Source organism: Notolepis coatsorum (genome assembly GCF_963971535.1).
Source record: "Notolepis coatsorum genome assembly, chromosome: 2".
NCBI classification, from domain to species: domain Eukaryota; kingdom Metazoa; phylum Chordata; class Actinopteri; order Aulopiformes; family Paralepididae; genus Notolepis; species Notolepis coatsorum.
Genome location: NC_140166.1, coordinates 192,768,989 through 192,792,163, shown reverse-complemented (window position 1 = coordinate 192,792,163; position 23,175 = coordinate 192,768,989). Strand labels below are relative to the sequence as shown.

At 39.0% G+C, this 23,175-nt stretch overlaps 2 protein-coding genes across 5 annotated transcripts; one reads left to right on the top strand and one right to left on the bottom strand.

The window, feature by feature from the left end:
- Nucleotides 1-26: 26 nt before the first annotated feature.
- Nucleotides 27-23,134, bottom strand: gpx4a (glutathione peroxidase 4a). 4 transcript variants are annotated; one of them, XM_084307603.1, is made up of 7 exons: nt 23,007-23,134; nt 4,982-5,076; nt 4,522-4,666; nt 2,778-2,929; nt 1,955-1,979; nt 850-909; nt 27-398 (listed from the first exon to the last, which is right to left on the bottom strand). In XM_084307603.1, exons 1-7 carry the CDS (start codon nt 23,028-23,030, stop codon nt 366-368), a joined length of 534 nt encoding a protein of 177 aa, XP_084163729.1. In that variant the 5' UTR covers nt 23,031-23,134; the 3' UTR covers nt 27-365. The 4 variants fall into 4 exon arrangements, with proteins under 4 accessions (XP_084163729.1, XP_084163726.1, XP_084163727.1 ...); XM_084307600.1 differs by lacking the exon at nt 23,007-23,134 and adding an exon at nt 7,457-7,620; XM_084307601.1 differs by lacking the exon at nt 23,007-23,134 and adding an exon at nt 7,484-7,620.
- polr2eb (RNA polymerase II, I and III subunit E, b) lies at nt 7,667-19,327 on the top strand. The gene is made up of 8 exons (XM_084307474.1): nt 7,667-7,802; nt 12,782-12,956; nt 14,606-14,721; nt 14,948-15,028; nt 15,182-15,240; nt 15,526-15,604; nt 18,757-18,834; nt 19,195-19,327. The coding sequence occupies exons 1-7, from the start codon at nt 7,746-7,748 to the stop codon at nt 18,820-18,822; spliced, it is 633 nt and encodes a 210-aa protein (XP_084163600.1). The 5' UTR covers nt 7,667-7,745; the 3' UTR covers nt 18,823-18,834; nt 19,195-19,327.
- Nucleotides 23,135-23,175: the final 41 nt, after the last annotated feature.

Here is a 23,175-nt window from a genome sequence, read left to right as displayed (position 1 = left end):
AATAAACACACAGAGCAACATTGTCATCAGAAAAAAATGTCAGTGACTTTATTTAATTATTCAGGAATATGACTATATGCGTTTTTAAAGACCGTAAGGAGATGTAATTGATTTTTGGTTATTCCACTTCGTTCTCCTCCAGTGTATCAGTGTAGTGGGCTGGGGTCCTCTCAGGTAGGTTGCACACCGTTTTTCATCAGGTCTGCCCTGTCCGCCAAGCGGGTTTACGGACAGACCGTCACTGGTCTGAGGTGGACCCACCCACACCCAATGGCACATGGGGAGGTGGAGGAGGATGGGGGGTGGATAGCTGGACGAAGGGACGGAGTGTCAGTAAACGCAATATCTATCAGTTGTTATGGAATTTAAAGGTACCGGGGAAGATCCTTTTCCACCACCTGAAATGAAAGCAAAATAACAGTTCAAACCTACCGCCTACTCCCACAGAATTGATTGATTGAAAATTGTATTAACAAATTGCAAAAAAGGATATCTGTACAACTATAAAAACAAGTCTTGCACCAATTTTGTGAATGACAAGACAACATTAGCAGGTTATAATCAAGACCACATACAAAAACACTCACTCAACCCACTCTTTTTCCTTCCATTTCCTATCTCAAACCCAGCCCTCTTTTCTTGATCCTCCTATTACAACTGTTGCTTCCCGCTTTATTAGCAACACCACACTCAGCAGCAGTACATGATTCTGTACACTGATTCACGGCTGGTCAATAATTTGAAAGGCCAATAATCACAGAAGAATGGTGAGTCATTCTGACATCAAGGAGCCTAACATTGACCAGTTATGATACAGCATGTGGTAAACAAGAGTTATTTTCTACGTACACTGGGATCATCAATTGGTCCATATCTCTTCACCACCTGCCCCTCTCTATTGATCAGAAACTACAGAAAGAAAAAAGAGAATATTGAAATACAGTTAGCAAAACATGTAAAGGAGATATAAGATAAGATATTCCTTTATTGATCCCCTTGAGAAAATCCGGGCTTCATAGCAGCATAGGGGGGTCGGGAGGGGAGGTACAGGTATGGGCAAGGCAATGGTAGAGAAAGACATTACACAATACAATTAGATGTGAATATAAAGAAATGAGAAAAATAATTACATAAATAAAAAATTAAATGTAAGAAATATAATTAACTCTGAATATAAGATATGAGAAAAGTAAACAGTGTAATCAAAGGTGCAAATGAGGATATATTATGTTATATATTATTATGTTATATATTCTATATTATGGAAAGTGGGTTTGCCTAGTCTTTGTATGGATTTGGTCTGACATGTTATTTAGGCCCTGAGGGAGAATTACATACTGTAGGTTCTCTTTGCCCTTTGGCCAGAGTTTGATATGTTCTGATTAACAGCTGTGTATTGTCCTTTGTGATGCCGCAATTAGCTGTGCTTTTTGGAGCCAGGAACACAGTTTGTGGTTTTTAAAATGTTTACTCTTGGGTGTGAAGTAGCCAGGCAGGGAAGGAAAATAATTATACAAAATTTGGTGTGTGCCAAACCCACCAGAAATAGCATGTTCTACATAAATAAGTCATGGGTAAAATTAGAAAAAGATTTACACATTCCACAGATTCAAGGAAGTCGTCTACAATTGTTGAAAAGATACATAATATGATTATGATACGTAATATGATTAAGCATTCTGTGAAAAAAACTTTTCAATTGTAATACGTATAATATACAAACTCTACATCATCATGTGCACATACTGTGTGTATGCGGACGTAAACTAAACACACCTACAAACAGATGCAGGACTACACAACTAACATAATATAGAGATGGCATTGAGCAACCTTGGCTTTCACAGCACATGAACTTTTGACTCAACAGCAGATGATCAAAGAGTAGCTGTAGCAGCTCTTATCTTTGAATAATAACAGATCATTGATTGAAATATTTGATCATAATATTTACCTTGGTGAAATTCCACTTGATGCTACTGCAAAGGAGAAAACAAGACATGTGAGAAAATAGTAACAACCACATTGTCATCTGACGAATTCAGATGTCATGTTAACAAGATGTCATCAAAAATATATTAAACATGTTGTTGATCGTGATCCCATTTCATTAGTACATATTTGTGTTAAACGTTAAGTGTTAAATGAATGTATAACTGGGTAGGACAATCATTCAATTGCCTATCTCAAGCCCCACCCTCTTCCCTAAGCAACGATTGTGATTGGAGGATCAAGAAAAGATGGTGGGATAGTGGCGGCTGGGTGGTGCAGCGGAGATTGCGCTCGTCACCAATGCAAGAGACTCCGGTCTCAAATCCCGGTGTCAGCATTGCCTCCGGCTTGGGCCAGTCATCATACTATCTCAATTGGCAGAGGTAGCGGGTGGAAGTCGGTGGGTGGGGATTGGACGTTGTGGACAGCGACTCCTACAGGTCGGTTGGGGGATTCCTGCACAGCAGAGACAGGAAGTAGCGGGGGTAGTGTGAGCCTCCCATACGTTACACCTCGCCACTGAGAGTCCGCGCTGTCTGGTGAAGAGATGCGACAGGCTGCCTCCTCGTGTACCGGAGGGGACACGTGATGCAAGGCTTCTATCCTCCCTACGACCGACCAGTGGGAGGCATAGTCGAGCAACGTTCAAGACAGGGGAGGGGAGAATTGGAAATACGAAATTGGGATGAAAAAAAATATATAAAAAAATAAGGAGAAAGAGTGGATAAAAAAAAGAAATAAAAAAAGATTGAGATAGGTCAATTCATCCTGTTCACCACACTTACTTTCCCAGGAAGCCTTTTCCATTGGGCTGCTCCTTCAACCATTTCCACAAGGGGTGGGCGGTGTCCCCGTTCACATCGATCTTACTGAACATGTCAAAGTTTGCATTGTAGGACTTGGCAAACTCCTTGATCTGAGCATCAGTGCCCGGTTCCTTTAGCAGAAATAGATTGAGAAAGGTTACTGTCGATCAGTCCTACTATACAGCCCTGATCTCATCTAACAAGCCCAAGGTAATGTGGTCAGGAATGCAGCTGTATATTGGGGGGGGGGGGGGGGCAGGGTTGATAGAGCTAAATGTGATAGATTAGTGAGGGGGGGACTGGGTATATTTTGTATTTGTTTGTCTGGTTTTGGACTCAAGTTTGAAGTCTGTATTTGTTATTTTTATTGTCTTGTCATTATTATTATTATTATTATTATTATTATTATTATTATTATTATTATTATTATTATTATTATTATTATTATTATTATTATTATTATTGATGTCAATGTGGTATTTATTGTTGTATAATTATTTTTAAAAAAAGTAAAAAGATTTGATTAAAAAAAAAAGGAATGCAGCTGTATCTTAAATTCATATTAAACTGTACTTAGTGGGCCACAAGGTGGCACGTTTCCAAAGGTAGACATCAATATTCTCTGTATTTAAAAGACATTTCACTAGGCCTCATCTAAGCTGTCTTTTGCCACATGTCTCTTGGTAATGTAATTTGAAACGCTGCCTTGTCCACTCTTTTACCCCTAGACACAGACTATCATTCTGCTCTTAGATTCAGAACTGGTGATAGTTACAGCACTCATCATTGCATCCTGTATGATAAGGTGGGTTAGTCTTCTCTATCAGAAAGACACAATAAACATTGGTATCTGTTGATCTTTAAGGCCAATGGCCATTGATGGAAAACTGCCACCATATATCACAATGCTGCTTGATTGTAATTATGGACCTTAGACCCACTCAAATGATTAGCTTACACTTAAGGTCCCACGAGTTCAGTCTGAACATGGTAAGTCTCCCTTTTGTTTTGATGCACCAGCTTCCTGGAATGATCTTCAACTGATTAAAAATCAATACCCCACTAGTATGGACAATTTAAAAACATGATCACAAATCTCCCTACCTCAGTATGTAACTGTTTTTAATTTAATTTAATCTCTGTGTTCTATTTATCTTCTTCCACCTGTGTTTTGTCCTATTTATGCAAATTAATTGTTTTCCTTTTATATGCATTTTGAACTGTTTGAACATACTTGTAATCTCAATGACATTGCAAATGAGAGTAAACCTCAATGTTAATTTCGAGAATAAATAAATAAACAAATCAATCGAAACAATAACACATAGACAGACAATACAAATCTATTATGGCATGAGCAGGCTTGGGTGAAGGTAAGGTAGGGTCCTATCTTGTAGTGGCTAATGGGGTGTTTTCATAGGATCCAATGAAGATACCATGCTCAAACTAAATCAATGCTAAATGATGACAACGGGTGGTCCTTGATTTGTGTGTCTTTGTGTTTCAAACAGTAAAAACTTGGCTGTTTGATATGTTTCCACTTAAACAGTTAGCTAAAATATATGTTTCTGGAAACAATTAGGGGGAAAATATGCAATGCAGTTTGCTGAATATTTATTCACATTTGATCTGCAACGCCTTGTTTGACGGTTTTGTGAGACAGGCAGGCGCCCATGTCACATATATATATATATTGCCCAGACCCAATTTGGATGTCACCTACCTGTCTCCCAAACTGGTTGGAAGGGAAGCCGAGGATGCTTAAACCCCTCTCAGAATACGTGGTGTGCATCTGCGCAAACTGAGAGTAGTTTACTGGGGTTTTACCTCATTTAGAGGCAACGTTGGTGATGATGACAACTCTCCCCCTGAAAATACAGATACATGCATAATGTTATGAAGATGGATGGATTTGACTAAGATGTTAAAATACATCTATAAGGGGGAGGGGAAACTCAAATAAATATAGCCTTTTATTCATAGCACTGATTAGAAATGATATAACCTACCCTGAATTACAACATATAACTGATTAACTGCTGCTGTTATCTCGCCTTTTCACCATATAGTAGAACTGATAAACTATTTGATTAGCAATGATATTTTATCTGCAAATTGATGATTTCTGATTAGTGATGTGAGGCTTTCAGAAACCTGTCCTTGGGAATCGTTCCTATCCTCACCTGTATTTGTCTAAGGACACCTCGTTGCCATCAATGTCCCGAGCTGAGAAGTCATAAATAGACGTCGCCGTCCGCCAATCCGCTGCCGGGACAGACTGTGAGGGAGACAGGAGAAAGTGGGAAACACACAAGAAAATAGATGAGGGATGAGTGACAAATAGGAGTTAAAACTTCTTCCAAAATCTGATATTTTGGGCAAAACGTACTTTAAAATAAATCATTAAAAAGCATACTTTCTGCTATGAACAGCCTCAATTTTACAAGTTCATAAACCTTGTTCAGTTCAGGACCTGAATGAGTGTAGTCAGGCTCATTGAATGAGACCCAGGCTCATTGAAACATACTAGTGCTATTGTTATGTGGGGATCGAAGCAGGCCTTGTTGTGGGTCCGACCCTTCATTTAAGAAAGACTGCCTCAGATAAAGTAAGACATGGTGTCAGGAAAAGTACTGCTGTAATCTCTTTCACAGAACATTAACGTTTAATATTGTTAAAGTGTGTTTAAAAAAACTCAAGTGTTTCATCTCTACAAAATATGAGCCTGTTTATTACCCATAATAACACATTTGCCAGAGGTATAAGACAAAAACCCTCAAACCATCACAGAAAGAACATGTCTCCCTTCAATATTTCCAAAAGTCTGACTTTTTTGAGTCCCTTCAATATTATCAATTTCTCTTTGAGAAAATTAGCTCCATAATCACTCAAAAACATGTTCTGCCTCTGTTTCCAACACTGCAAAGTAGCAGTTCAAATGACTCATTCTAGGTACAGAACAATGGCGGGCCATTTAATTTCAAACCGGGCTTACCATAGTCTGCAGCAGGAAAGTAAAGAGCACAGTGGACCCTAGCAGGCGCATGGCCGCCTTTCAGTAAGGTCCCACTGAGACGGCAGAAAGCAAATGGATCTCTATGCCCTGAGATACCTCACCAAAACGCAGTCCTACAGCCGACAAAGCTTCACCTATGACACACATGCCACTGTCCTCATTTATTGAGTTTCAGGGGATCAGGAAATGATATGTTGTGATACTCTAATTGGTCCCTTTTCTGCTGACTAATAAAGCACCAATAGAATCACATGCAGACAGTAGTTCACAGTTCACCACATTCTCATAGGCTGGATAAAGAGCTATGGTGAGTCAAGTTCCATGCGGTCAGGGGAGGGCAAAGGTACAATCTGAGGGAACTGGTTGCATAATAGGCTGCTTCTGTAATGGTTCATGGGTAAAATAGGATTTGTCCCTGTTTATGGAGGTTGAATAACAACAGACCAGAATAATCACTCAAGAAAACATGTCTCAACTGAGCAACAGTGTTTCCCCATACGTAGTGGCCCACCCGGCCCATAGACTAGATTTTCCAAACTGATATTGACAACAATTACTGTTGCATACAATCATCTCCACTTTAACTGTGTAAGTATCTTTCTGCGGAACACAATGTATTTTGTTACATTTAGTATTTTTATTTGGCACTTTAGCTGTTTTATAAAATTATGTAGCATCATAGCCCCTAATCGAGACAACTGTTCCGCTATGGACAAATTGATCCATCCAAATTGTCAATAGTGGGTGGCACAGACAGTTGTCTCTATTAGGGTCTAGTAGCATGAGTGTACTGTAATCCATTGTGTACAATTATTTCCTCTACAAAGTACCATGGCATTGTAACTTGTCAGTGAAATGCAGACATCATAAGGCTCTTTGAGTTGAGGCAGTGGTGCCTGGCAAAAGCTTACACAACAAGCCTAGTGTTTTGGCAATAATCAGATTTCTCAATCTTCTGATTTAAGACTTTGCACTGTTTGCAGTGTAATAATCATTTATTGTGTGGGCAGTGGGCTTACCCTAACCCTGGGCTTGTTGAAGCAAACCTATTACATTGAAATAGTAATAGGCTACTACTACTATACAGTACAATAAACCATACATTTGTCATCAAACTGAGCAGGGCCCAGAAGAACTGTTACAGTCTAGCAAGAGTCCTGCCCATAATCAAACCATACACACTACCTTAAAAGAACACAATTCAATGAACTGTGGGTCTGGTTAAATGTGATACAGCTGTCATTGTGTGATAAACATGACAGTCTTAAACATGCATGCAGCTGAGACCACTGAGGCTGTCACAGGGGTATCCGGTGTCACGATTTAGGCCACATTGCACTTATCTGACATCCGTAGCCAATGTGCATTTTCTGCAAGAACTAATCCAAGTTATGCTGACCCCTGTGTGCGGCCAGCCAGGCCTACTTGCCAACTGTTGTTGACTGCCGAGTGGTATAGTGTGTTGCAAGTCTATACACAGACAGGCACCCTGGCAAACAACATATAAACAGTTCTTCGGAAGAATCAATTTCAGAGAAAAAAAATGTAATATTCTATTCTAGAAATATATTATAGCATAAACAAATGAGAAAACATTGTCATTGGTTTGTGGAAACTAATCAGCACTAACGTTACACATTACCGTTGTCGATAACAAATAGAACAATACCATCGGTAGTAATACGCCACTGCACGCCAATGTCCCAAATATTAAAAAACGATAAACTGGCCTCATTTTATAAATAACGGTAAAGGTAATAACTATTTACAAAATAACAAATGGCTACATTGCAAGCTCCGTTTGTATTGACGTCATCATTCTGCGACTGCGTCGACGATCAACTACTTGTGTCGCATCCATAGTAAACACGTGAAATAAAATTCAAATATAATTTAATCATAATCTAGCAAGGAAAAGTTATTAAAGGGATATGGACGACGAAGAGGAAACATACAGACTATGGAAGATTCGTAAAACAATTATGCAGGTGGGTTAGATTGAATTAAGTTTACTTTTGTACACGTGTTTGACTGTGAGTATGACGATGTAATTTACATGCACGCGAGCAAGATTGTCCTTGATCGTCTTAATGTTTTGTATCACTCAGCAATTACAAATACCCCCCTTTCAACACATCACTGTGACTTGTACACATCTTTAAATTGGCGATCGTTACACTCTCGACGATAAATGAATTGGCTTACATTAATTTACAAAACGTTCCTTGGTAACGGTCTCTGACCCCTGCTTATTTGATACAATTAAATTGTAAACATGGTCATACTCTAGTCTACACTAACACCAGAGCTGCTATTATTAACCATATTTCGCTAGATGTGTTAACACTTCCTTCGGTAAATCCTCCTTCCAATTTGCTGCTCCCAGCAGTTGGAACGAGATGCAAAAATGGACAAATTGATTCCCCTCAATACTTTTAAGAACTATATCGCAGAGTTGTTTACACACACCTGCAACTGTCACCCAGCCTTTTAAGGGGAGACACTGCAGGTGAATAGGGTAAAAAAATTAACTAATATATATCACAATGAAACTTCCCCAGTTGATTACTTATATTAAGACAAGACTTTTTTGTATTACAAGTTTTCTGAAATTGTATGTTTAAATATGCAAATGAGGCATTATCTACTTAAATATGCACTAATTTGCATATAATTCCAGGACAGAAATCTGAACATTGGATAAAGCCATTTTCAAAATTATAGTTTCATTTTGTTGACATATTAGAGCCAAAGGTTATTACAGAGGGGATTTTGGATATCTCTTTTTATCACTCCATAAATCAGAAAATACTCCATTCAGTCCTTTTTTATGGTAAAATTCCATATTTCGCCATGTTTTTAGGAATAAAATGTGATATAAATCAGGGTATGAATGCGATATCAACAAACCCTTCTGTAAATACCTTCAGAACATAGATATGAATAGAACTGGAAGGTTTGGTGTATGTGTGTGCTACTGAAGTGGAGATTTCTGGCTCAGAGTATGAGGAAAAACTCTTAAAACTCATTTTTGGGAAAACGCCTTCAAAGTTCTGTATTGTAAAATGCCATACTTTTTTTTTAAACAGATATTTACAAACACAATACCTAATCAAACCATTAGTAATAGACAACCTAAACACATGCCTGATAACTGAATAATAATAATGATGTTATTGAACTGAACAGAACTACACACAGGCTACAAACAGTGTAGTACAGTGTAGTACCCCCTAATAGGCAAAAAAATATTTGAATAGATATCACTATGAAACTTTCCCAATTTGTTATGCACATATAAACTAAGAAAAAATATATTGCACGTTTTCTGAAATTTATGTTTATATATGCAAATGAGGCACTTCCCCATTAACACTTTAACTGCCGGGAAACGCTTTATAGCGTCATTCCCGGCCATGCTCAAGTTGCCGAAGGACGCTTTACAGCGTCTTTAATGTCAATATTTCAAAAATCTGTGATCGGATTCATATTTCCCCTCCGCTGGCCTGAGATCCACCAGGGCCCTATTCCCCGTACCTGGTTCAACTAAGTCGATCAAGAGTCACATTATCCAGATTCAGTTAACCCGATGTTTGAAGCCGGGATTTTCCTGTTCCTCGAAGGTGGATTCAGTCTCGTTAACTCAAACCAGACTTGAGACCCAGGATAAGTGCGCGCGGCCGCTTCATTTGAAAAGCCAGCACGTATCGATAGCAGAGATCCTGATTCTCTAGCGGCATTGATTGATTAATTGATTTAAAACTTTATTAACATATTGCAGTACGGCTCAATCGCCTCGCCGACAAGTTAAATGCGTTATCTATAGGCTAATTTTAAGTCCCTCATTACCTCAATCAATCAGATTATATTTCTTTAAACTTGCCTGCTGGATTGAATAATCAAATGAGATCTTGCTAGCGAAAATAATTAGTTAAACTGTTATACAGAATAACGATACGGCTCTCTTACCCATTGATTGATGTATGGTCGATCTTTTACTTATCTCCACTGTGGTGTAACGGGTTCTTCTTTTGACTTTCACGCAGACGACCGGGGTTCGAAACCTAGTCTTTTCCTTCTTTTTGCAATATAGGAATAATTCAATTTGGTGCACGTTGAGAGCTATATAAAGAATGACATCCTCAATGCATGTAGATTTATAATATTTTAACTTAAAACTAGGCTACCTTTGCGTATAATCATTAATATTATATTCCAAAAAATTATATTGGAAACACGGGGTTTCGAACACCGGTCGCCGGGTTGCCAGGATTGAGCACTACCGCTGCGCCACTGTGCCAGATGGGATAAATTCATTGTTTATACATTAATGAACGAGAGACCCGTGTTTAGAATATTCTTTATTTTGTTGTTGTTGCACCGAGCGAGCGCCACGGTATATAACGTGCATTATTTAGGACAAAGTGAATTTAGTATCAGCATTTTGGGTCTATTTTACATTTCAAAAGCCCCCTCTGGAAGAATGGAGCACAAAAACGTAATTCAGAATGGTATAATGCAGATCCTAGACTGTGGGAATAATTTCAGGAAACGCGCTGTCACTTCTTTGCGGGGGCGTGGCGATGGTTCATCCGGCTAACTTGAACTTAAACCCTGCTCTCGACCAGGCTCAAACTTTTTGATCTGTTGTCATGGTGATTTAGACAATCCAGCTTCGGGGAACGGGAAAGTCCGGCTTAAGTCAGACTTGACCGAAAGTTATCCGGCTAACTCAGTTATCCAGGTACGGGGAACGGGGCCCAGGAGGACCCACTGAGCTCTCTGGCGGTTCAGGAGCGCCATCTGGTGGCCGATCGGCGCAATCGCCAAACAGGAAGTGCTGTGGAGGTTGTGCTGGTCGGCCATATTACTTCCGGGCACTCGGTTTGGCTGCCGGCACTCTGGCTCGGCACAATATATAGCCAATAACTTGATAAACAACATGATTTGGACGTATATAGTATTATACAAGCTGGAAATGGTTCATCAGGATAAACATCCCATAATCGAAAACGGTCTACACCACGCTGATCGTCCAACGGCGCGAGGAATATCCGGTAAGATTCAGCGTTATTGTTGAACGTGTTCCATATAGACTGTTATGATGAACATATGACCCACACTAGATGAATGATATAACGCTGCCCACGGAATTATAAACGATCCCCCGCCCATCCGGTCATCATCAGATCATACGTAGATCATTCTAGAAGTACGTCCAATTGAAATTTTTTATATCGCCCCGATTGCCATCAAACTGTATTTCATCATCAATATAATGCATTTGGGGCTATAGATCACGTTCTGGAGAAAGCTGCAGAAAGAGATGAAAACATACTTATACATTAGACCATACTTTACTATGAATATGTGAATGAAAAAGTTTAACGTTGCTACACAATGAACAATACATATAGGACTTTGAATGGGCCCTAATAATGGCAATGTAGCAATAGAATTTAAAAAGTTATAGCCATGCAAAGAAGGGGTACTTCTCCATAGACAAATAGAGCCGGCAACCTATGGTATATAATGAATTTAACCCATGGCACCCAAAGTGTTAAATATGTGCACATTTATGGATGCAATAAGGCAAAATGATGTAAAATAAACAACTAAATGTGTGTTATTGACGTTTTATTGTCACTAGTTTCATAGAAGACATGTTTAGGAAGCAAAATATAACAAAATCTCAAAATCAACAAAAAAAGTATATTTGACTATTCACCTGCAGTGTCTCGCCTTAACTGTAATTTGACGCGCGTGCACGCACACAGGAATGCGCTGCACTCGCCAACTCGCTATAAGTACCCACCTGGGCTACTTTGCATATCAATAGCGCCGGTCGTCAGGTGTGTTAAATACGTTCTCAGATACATTCACACCTAACTTGTGAATGTTGATATGTGTTAACATTCCATTCGTAGAGGCAATTAGGCACGGTCTTTAGTCTGTGCTCAAGCGAGGGGACATTTATGCGCATGCGCGGGAGAGCGCGCACGTGGCGCCATTAGCCATTAGGAACGCACCGGCCATTCTGCAATCTGTTAATAAAATGTTCACTCAATCAATCTGTGATGTATCACCTGTCTCTTTTAAATTGTGTGGGTCCCCTTTCCCTGTTACCCGTTGTCCTCTCACCAGGCCGTCATTGCAAATAATAATTTGTTCTTAAAATTTAATTAAACAAATGTAATACTTTTTTTTATTTTATAATGTAACGTTTCAGAGAATCCCTATTATGTTTATTTTCCTCCATCATTTTGTTTGTTGTAACATTACTAGTTTGTTGAATGAGGTACTCTGGGGAAATAATTACTAGGTTTCACTTGCTTAAAATCTCAGGGCTGACCCCAATAAGTCGATTAGTCGACTAATCGGTCGAAAGGAGCCGTAGTCGACTGGCCAACCTCTTAGTCGAATATATATTATTTTTTATTTAAATTTTTTATTATAATGTTTTTTAATATTTTTTTATTTTTTATCATTCTTTCCAAAAGAAAAGAGGCCTAGAAGTGTGGCTAACGCTAATGGCACGAATACCAGAGGCAAACTGCCTACGAAAACAGGCACAGAGGCACTGAAAGAGGATTTCACCCATCTAATGAACACACTAGACTAGACAAATATCAAGATGTATCCATCAGTGGACCAATTGCATGCTTTTGCAGAGGACAAGAAGCCTTCAGTCGACTCCTTCAGACATTAAGCACCCCACAGCCTTAATGGAATGATTAAAAAAAAAAAAAAAATTTAAATTTGAAAAATATTATACTTTTTTTTTTTTTTTGTCGACCAATAGTCAACTAACAGCTAATTTTGGCCAATCATAGTCGACCATCCAAATCCTTAGTCGGGGACAGCCCTGCATTGATATTGTCTCAAGTACCATTTGTAAAGATAATAATCTCTCTACCTCGCCGACTAACCTAAAACAAATACTTTGACCCCTCTCTTTGTTGATCAGCTGTGCCATGACAGAGGCTATCTGGTGACCCAGGATGAGCTGGACCAGACTCTTGATGAGTTTCAGAGTCAGTTTGGAGACAAGCCGAGTGAGGGTCGCCCCAGACGGACAGACCTCACCGTGCTGGTGGCTCACAATGACGACCCCACTGACCAGATGTTTGTTTTCTTCCCCGGTAGGTTTGTCTTCTATTGACATTAGGTGTTAAAGTATGAATTCAGAATGTTTGACCCGTAGCCCTACTTTCTACTCATCAATGACTTTGTGGAAGGGTAGATCTCCTTTCTCAGCACAACCCATGCTGTATTTCATACTGGATGCCCAGCTCCTCCTTAGTTAGTTAGCCACAAAACTAATGTAACACTGTAGAACAGTGTCAGGGATATTATGGATTCCCCACCGACCGCCGTGGCTGCCGTGGCAGATCCTTACTGTGTGGAAGTATGGGGGTCGACATTTAAAAATACAGTAAATCCAATAGTCGTACTGCAAAAGCGGGCCATTCGGAACCTTTTCAAGGCTGGTTACTATGAACACACAAATCCATTGTTTATAAAGTCATATTATGAAATTTAATAGGTTTTTTTCAACACATGAAAGAAAATATGATTTGAGAGATATTTGTAAATTTACTGTTCAAAAAGCTAAGAAAGGGATTAAAAGGAGGTGTATTTCTATTATTGGGGTTAACTTGTGGAACAATGCGGATATACAGTTAAGAATGAGTAATTCGATTTTGGTTTTTAAGAAAAAGGTTTGTAAAGCTATTTTTGAAAACTACAAGGGTGAATAACACTGTTTTGTTTGCTTTATTTTATTTTTAGAATACTGTTTTGGAATCTACATTTTTGTATTTTTTTGTAAGAATATAGGACAGGCACATAATAGCACTATGCTTCAGTCTGTACCTTTTCAGTCACTGTAAATAATCAAATATTGATAAATTATGATGTATATTGTACTGTGTGTGATGATGACTGAAAAAATTAACTACTACTACTACGTGTGAACTCGATGACTCCAATAGCTTTCATTCCAATCTTTTCCCCCCCACATTTGCGGTGCACATTTGTGACCCCTAGAGGAAGACTCATATTGATCTTGGTGAGCCCATGACCTTACCTCTAGCGACACCATCAGGCCAAACTTTCAATTTTCAAATGAGTGTTTCTCCTGATCCTTTTGCCATAAAGACCTATGAAGTCCGCCATATTGGAATTGGAATTGGAATTTCCGCCATCTTGAATTTTTGGAGAAAAAATACTTTTTTCTTCCTACACCCCCTGTAGTCTGCATGGCCTGTTCACCTGATTCTCACCAAACCTGCTGTGTGGATCTGGGGACTAACATTTTAAACGTCATTTAGATCGTTGATTGTCCAAACCATAAGACCGCTAGATCCACAAACATTTTGGAAAAACATATGGTAAACAGGAAGTGATTTGTTACTTGTGAATGCACTGATTTCACTTACAATAGCAAGGCTCGGATTAGGGGCTAAAAAGTGGATTGAGAATTTGGGCCGTTCAGAGATATAGCCGCTGTCAACCACCAATAGAAAATGTCTAGTTGGTAAATTAGAAATGGGGTTAGGGTAAAATATTCTGAATGGACCATTTCATATTAACCATATTAAACAAATCATGATGAGAACAAAATCATTGTAAATTCCACAAGCATGTGATTGATGATACATGTGAATAAATGCCAGAAATACAAAAGCTACATTAGCTTTAATAAGTAGAATTCATGCTGCTGATACTTAACTGATGTTCATGCAACTGTGTCAGACAATAAAGTAATCTTTTTCTCTCCACCCATCAGAGGAACCCAAGGTTGGAATCAAGACCATTAAAATGTATTGTCAGAGGATGCAGGAGGAGAACATCACACGCGCCATCATTGTTGTTCAGATGGGCATGACACCATCAGCCAAACAGGTAACGTCTTAGTGACACGACTTATAATATTATAAGATATATCCACAAAAGTCTCCATGACATGGGGTAACGTTGTGTAATATTGGGATGTAAGGATGACTGATAATATTGCCTTTATTTCACCCTGTCACTGTTTTGGATGTTATGGATTGGATTCCACATTCCTCTTTGTGAGCATGTATCTATTTTTAATCATATGTATTATAATTTATTTTATTATATTCAGTCTTTAGTTGACATGGCTCCCAAGTACATCCTGGAACAATTTCTACAGCAGGAACTGCTTATCAACATCACAGAACATGAGGTAAACAAAATATTGATTTGGTCTGTATTGTTTATTGTTATTGTATCTTGTTAAGTTACAAATAATCTTTATTTCATAACCTACTATAGGCTACAAGTTATGTCTCAAGCCCCAGATAAGTAATTTATGTTATCTTTCTTCTTTGTCTTCCAGCTCGTCCCAGAACACATGGTCATGGCAAAAGAAGAAGTGACTGAACTGCTGACAAGATAGTATCTTTTCACAGAGCAATTTGGCATAATGAGGATAGTTTTATTTATGCTGATAAAATACTTTACATGGCCCACTCAGTAGTTACAAACCAGATATTGTGATTACTATTGATATTGCTTTTGTGATGCTATTGGTTAGTAACTGCAATAAACCATACAATAACTGATTGAATTCAGCTAAATATGGACTAACCTCTAGTATTATATTGTGATATGTTTGCTACCCAGATTTAACTCTATATGGAGATACATGCTTGTTAAAATTCCTTTACATTTCAACCTCAGTAAACTAAAGGAGAGTCAATTACCAAGGATTCAGGTTGGGGACCCTGTGGCTCGTTACTTTGGGCTGAAAAGAGGACAGGTAACAAAACCTTGGCATGGATGGGCACGGTTTCCACTGCTTTTCAGTGTGTGTCCTTGAACCATCAGCAAGATCTACTGTATGAGGAGAACATAGGAGCAAAAAACATGGGAGACTGCATGCCAGCATGGCCAACAATGGACATTAATAAAACGGATGTATTTGCAGTTGTGAAGTCAATCCAAATCACTTGGAGTGTGAATGTGATGCATCAGCAGAAAGTACTCAACCTCTACTGTCTTTAACTTTGAATGAACACAACATTGTGCATCTGAATGTTGGTTGTGAAAAGGGCCTGTTGTGATACATGTGACGTCTTCACTGGGAGTGTGTTGCTTATTGCACATGTCAAGTAAAGAACAGCAGAAAAACACGAGGAAGGACTTTTGTTTGAAGAAAAAAAATGTTTTGATGTAATTATTGCACTAAACTGTCCGTGTTGGGGATGTTGTGGATTTACTTCAACCACTGCGTCCACCGGCACTGCATCCACATTCTGGTAATCAGAAGGGTCCCGGGTTCGATTCCGGCACCTCCCGACGGCACGTCGAAGTGTCCTTGAGCAAGACACTTAACCCCCTAACTGTTCCCGATAGCTGCATGGTTGCTTCCGCCGTCGGTGTGTGAATGTGTGAGTGAATGGGTGAATGTGAGACATAAGTTGTAAAGCACTTTTGATAAAATGATGCAACCAAAGCTCTAGTTGGTGCCTATGGACATCATTCTGCGACACTTCATCACTACATCCACGCTGGGATTATTGTATTGTAAATTAGAGATATTTTATTGTTGTGTCAGGTTTTAAACTGTGTGGGTATCAAACAGGAAGAAAGACTGTCAGGTTTTAAACTGTGTGATCATCTAACTTAACAGGAAGAAAGACTGTGAGACAATATATGTATTGTTATTACCTGCATTGCGTTTACCCTTTCCTTGTTCTCTGCATTGCTTTTATTCTGTCTATTTTATGCTCATCATGTGTCTATTTTACTGCTGTGAAGCACTAATGCAATTGGGCTGCAATTCTTGTATGAAAGGTGCTATACAAATAAAGTTTGTTATTATTATTATTACCCCTGGAAGAAGCCTATTATTTTGGTGAGCCTGTGACCTTTCCTGTAGTTACTGTATGTTATCAACATGTATTATTTAGATGACACAGTGACCTTTCCTGTAGTTACTGTATGTTATCAACATACTATTTAGAAGACCCCCACATTCAGAAAAACGCATGGTAATTACATAATTATGTAACTTCTCTTTATTAACAGCTTGCCTGATGATATAATTTAAAATTTGTTACTTTGTGAAACCCTACTGTTGTTATGAACATGAAAGTGATACAAGACATTATGATGTGTGATTTGGAAGCTCTCATTAAGCTTAAACTAGTGCTGAATGCTAGTAAAACAAAATGTATGCTATTTTCTAGATCCAGAAACAGATTATAATTGCTTACTTATATATACTCTAAATGTTAATGGATCCACTATTGCGAGAGTCACTGAATATAAATATCTTGGCATTTGGCTTGATGAAAAATGTATTTTAAAATACCACACAGCCAATCTTACTAACAAGCTGAGACAAAAGATTGGATTGTTTTATAAAAACAAATCAAGCTTCCCTATGATTTACAGAAAGAGGATTGTTACGTCAGTTTTGGATTTTGGTGATGTAATTTGAAACGCTGCCTTTTACCCCTAGCACAGTATATCATTCTGCTCTTAGATTCATAATGGTGATAGTTACAGTACTCATGATTGCATCCTGTATGATAAGGTGGGTTGGTCTTCTCTCTCAGAAAGAAAAAATAAACATCGGTATCTGTTTATCTTTAAGGCCATTGATGGAAAACTGCCACCATATATCACAATGCTACTTGATTGTAATTATGGACCTTATGTGACCCGCTCAAACGATTAGCTTACACTCAGTCTGAACTTGGTAAGTCTCCCTTATGTTTTGATGCACCAGTTTCCTGGAATGATTTTCAACTTTCACAAAAATAATCCTTTAATTTGATTTGATCTCTTTGTTTTTTCTTTCTCTTTCCACCTGTGTTTTGTCCTATTTATGCAAATAATCCCCCCACTTGATACGTTTGAATTTGTAATCTTGATGACATTGCAAATGAGGGTAAAACTTCAATGTTAGAGAATAAATAAAGGTTTCCATCAATGGCCACACACATTCCTCTCATAGGTTGATCAATTCATTCTCACTAAACCTCATGTGTAGCATCTAGTGATCACCGTTTTCAAAAGTTGTACCCTCCTACTCCCCCCATGGGCCCAGTCCGAAAATTCCTGAACTTGAACTTCATGGGTTTGTGATAGATTATTAGTTAGTGGGTATTTCAAAGTACCTCATAATGGTACCAGTTTGAAGCTAACAACTAGGGCTTTCCAATGATATAAAATATGTGTATGATTATCATGATTATTATTGTTATTATTCTTCATATGTACAGCAAATATTTTGAGTTGAACTTGAACTTCAACAATCAAATGCATTTTCAACCACTTTACATGGGATTAGAAAAATGTGTGTATGGAATGTAGACAATCGTGTGGGCAATATAGAACAGCTGACATATTTGAAATATCTATTGTTCAATAGTTATGAATGAAGGAATGAAACTAAATATAATTTTTTGTATTGAGCTCCATGATTTAAAAAAAATCTGTTTGTACTATTACATATTATTTTATATAATAATGTAATGTGTGTGAACATTTGTATTCAAACTCACCCCGTTCTCTTCCTCGAGCCTTGTCTTCCTCTCTGCCTCTCTGCCAGGAGGGATAAAGACCGTCGATAGGCCAAACTGTTTGACTAGTTAGGGGCATGCCGTCAAACAGCGTGACTTCTAGGCAAAGGAGCCCCGCTTGGTATCGTGCTTTGTTTACTTTTTAGTTTTGGTCTGATGTGTGGGTTGGAGTTTAGTAACTTATTATACTGTGCATTTATCAAAAGACTGTTTGTCTCCAGACTCACATTGTCACAAATGGGGGGACCCTGATGTAAACAAGACAAACGTCTTTCTCTGGTCTGCATCCCCTTAACAATTGTGTATATTGAGCTGTACTGTACCCATTCTGCAATCTGTTAAATAAAGTTTTCATTCATTCACACCCTTGTCTGTTCAGGTTGTAAAGATCATCAGGCCCAGTGAAACTGCTGGACGGTACATCACGTATAGACTGGTCATGTGACACCACAGTACTGTAAGTAATATGGAAACCATACCGTTTTAATAAAGATTGTAAAACTTGCAGCAATGTAAGCTTAGACATCCATCTTGATAAAGGTAGATAAGGTACTGATTAAGATAAATGATCCAGGAATATATTCAACGTGTAAATGTTTAAAGATCTGAGTATTGGAGCTCCATGTCCACTTCTATTGAAAGGTTATTCATTTTTGTGTTCATCAAGGGAACATTTCAATGTGTATGCTAATGCTCGGTAATGTACTGTAATATTTGTTATTTGAAGTTAGTTACTTTCTGCACCCCCCCCCATACATATTTAAAACCTACAGATGGAGAATTGATCATGCATACCGTTATCTTTTTGATCCACCAGATATTCCTGTCTACATTTAGAAGCAGCAGCAGTACAAGAAACCTGGTTGAAGCCCCCTCCCTCACCTTGATACGCTTGTTCTCTCATTTCCCCTGTATGAGCCCCCTTTAATACCACTACTACTAATAATACACTTTATTTGTATAGCATCTTTCACAGAAGAATTGTAGACATGAAATAGACATGGCATAACATTGGCATTATTATAGACCGGCATAAAATGAGCAGAGAATTTATATTAAAACCTCCCTGAAAACGTGTAATAGATTTGTCATTAAAATCTATGAAAAATAATAAATAAAATAAGAAAGATTTTGATAGATTTCGGTGTTAATGAATGAATGAATGTATGAATGAAAACTTTATTTAACAGATTGCAGAATGGGTACAATACAGTACGGCTCAATACACACAATTGTTAAGGGGATGCAGACCAGAGAAAGAAGTTTGTCTTGTTTACATCAGGGTCCCCCATTTTCAATTCATAGTGACATTTATGACATACACAACATACATGACACCATGACATTTATGGCATAGGGGGACATACATGACATATGTTACATTTGTGACATATATGATATGCAAATATACAGTACTGTTACCCATAGATCCTAACAGAGATTATATACATATGATGGGGAGGAGACTGTACATTAGGAGGGGGTGGGTGGATGGGAGAAAAAATATACATACAGTGGGGAGGAGACTGTCTATTTGGGGGGGGGGGGTGTTGGACCTTTACGGTGGCCAGTTTCGAAAAATGTGGGTAGGGATTCACATCTTTTTACGGCTGTGGGTAGGGCGTTCCACATTGTTGTGGCATAATTGCGAAATGTGTTTAGTCCCTTGTTTGTGCCGAATCTGGGTTGCACATGATTTGTGGAACTCCCTCTGGTGTTGTGGGCATGGTATTCACTGACCTTTGGGAAGTATTTCAACATGTACATGGGTACCTGTGTGGTGTAGTGTATCTTGTAGACTAGGCCCATTGCAAGGTGCTGTACTCTGTCATCTACTCTAAGCCATCCTAGGTAGTCAAAGTGGGCAGGGGTGAGGTGGGCTCTAGGAGTAAGGTCAAGTAGTAGTCTGACCAGTTTGTTTTGTGATGTTTGTAATCTTGTTTTTAGCGCCTTTGAGGTGCTTTGGTACCATGAGGTGCAAGCATAGTCGTAGTACCCTTGAATGAGTGCTCCTACTAGTCTTCAGGGTATTCTTGTTTACCAGAGAGGAGATCCGGTACAAGAATCTAGTTCGTTGGTTAATTTTTTTTATTACATTGGATGCCATTTTGTCACAGGAAAGATTTTCCTCTAGGACGGAACTCAGGTATGTAATTTCATCTTTCCTTGTGACGTGTCCCTGTTTTATGGAGAGGTTTATTATGTGTGATGGCGGCTGCTGAGTCTCTGAGGAATTTGGAGGGGATTTTGTCATGGCCAGTGGCCTTGTTAGGTTGGAGGGCGCTCAGTTTTTTGAGTACCTCATCTGTTGTTACCATTTCCAGTTTGAAGTCGTCTTTGTGGACCCCTAGGTTTTTGTAGTATGCTACTATGTGTTCTACCCCATAATGCCCTGAGTGGGAGGGTAGTTTATTAACCAGTGTTGTGGCTATGTTTGTAAAGAATATGTTTAGGTATTTGGCCACATCCAGTTTGTCTGTGATGAGTGTTTTCTGTCTTTATGTTTGTAAATCTGGTTTTTAGTTTTTTGCTGCAGCCTAGTTGGTTGTTGAGTCATTTCCAAAGTTTGCAGGGTTTGTTTGTTTTCCTCAGTTTTGTCATTGATGAAATTTTTTTGTTCAACCACGTGGGCTTGGAGTTCACTGTTTGAGCTTTTGGTAAGCTTTGTCTGACTTTTATGAAGTTCTGAGAATTTTTTGTCTCTGGTTTTCATAGCGGTCAGTATTTCAGTGTGCATCCATGACTCAGCGCGATTTTTAACCCTGGTGGTTTTTAGGGGTGCCATGTTAAGTATTGTTGTGAATTTGGTTTTGAATCCAAGGCATGTTTCTTCAACTCATCTGACCAGTCCATGCTCTCCATTTCTTGGTTAAAGGCCTCTCTAGAGTATGTTTTGAGGTCCCTAGATGTGACCGTTTTGTGACAGCCGGCCTTTTGTTTTAGCTTTTTGCGGGTACAGAAAATCATATAATGATCACTTAACCCGCATGCTATCACCCCTTTGTTGGAGATCATGGACTTGTCAGAGGTCAGAATGAGGTCAATGGTAGTTTGTGTTGAATCACATACCCTTGTGGGTTGAGTGATTAGCTGGCTGAAACCGTGCAGATCACAAAACCTACTGAAGGCCTTGAAGACGGGTGCTACTTTACGTAGCATATCCGTGTTCCAGTCCCCAATAAGAATCTTTTCTACACCCTCCACCCCAGCTAAACACCCATCAAGTGTGTCATAGAAGCCACTCTGTTCTGGCGGTCTATAGATTGCGCCTACTAGTACGGATTTCAACCCAAACAATTTCAATTTCATCATGGTTAAGGTCAGTAGTACGGTTGATGAATTTGGTATCTTTATGAATATACATACAGACACCACATCCATACTGATTCCTATCCCTCCTGACTATTGAATAGTTAGTTGAATTAATGTCCAGGTCTCACTCACCTCCAGGACTTGAGGCCCCACTTGCATTGGGAATCGTGATAAATAAAAGCGATGCATATAAAAGCAATGCATAAAGTGCAGACATAGAATGAGTATAGAAATTGACAGAATAAGGGCAGTGCAATAAAATAGACATGAATGAGCATAGAATAGACTAAAATAGTTCAATAGTGCAGTGCAGTAAAATAGTTCTCATCTACAGTAGGCTTGGGCGGTATGACTTTTTTCATACCGTTATACCTCGATTACCTAATACCCCGGTATATGACTATGACTTTCATTATCATCAGCGGGGGGGGGGGGGGGGGGGGGTTACTTGTGTTACCAAGTAAACAAATCACGGAGATGGCCAGTTCGCCCGCAGCATCTAGTGCTAACGTTAAGCTCTCAGAATGGTAGCAGTTCGCCCGCAGCATCTAGTGCCAACGTTAAGCTCTCAGAATGGTAGCAGTTCGCCCGCAGCATCTAGTGCTAACGTTAAGCTCTCAGAATGGTAGCAGTTCGCCCGCAGCATCCTACACACAACAACACTCGTTACCACAACGCTTTACGGTATTTTCACAGCAGTCGCAACATTACCGTAAAGCGTGAACACCGTTGTGATCATACACAACACTACAGTTAGCTCTCAGAATAGCCAGTTAGCCCGCAACACCAGCAACGGTAAGCGTCTCATTTAATTTCACTCACTGAAGCGGGGTTCCCCTCCTCCTCCTCCTGTGTGTAGACAACCAGCTCTGCATGGCTCGCCCCACTAGTGAGGACTAGTCTCGCCCTCTGCTGGCACGTGTGTGCACTACAACAAAACTCTGTTTAGACGGTATTGATTTTCAATACCGTCGGTATTTCGAAATACCCCGGTATACCGTAATACTGTCATACCGCCCAAGCCTAATCTACAGTACAACAAGCAGTCTGGATGCAATGAGTCCAAGCAGCAGACGGCTATGGTGAACAGGTATGTTTTTAAGCTTACTTTTGAAAATATTTATAGATCTAGTCTTCCTAATGTCCATAAGTATATAATTGTCAAAGGGAACTACCTAAGTAAAAATACAACTATTTAAGTGGAGATCGAATTTAATGTAGTTTTCACTACCTGACGCAACTCATACCACATCCCATTTACATTACTTGAATGACATTATTTAGTATTACACTATGAATAAGCGTTTGTAAGCCTACCTTCTTTTTTCGAAAGAATGCCATACTGTAGCTGCTTGGTCAGTGTAGAAGCTGTTTGAGATGGTGATTCCTGCTCATTCATTAGACACAGGTAACTAGAGAAGATGCAACTTCAGAGCCTGCTTGCTTTTACAAGCAAGGGTTGTGTCTATTGCGGTGATCTGCCATA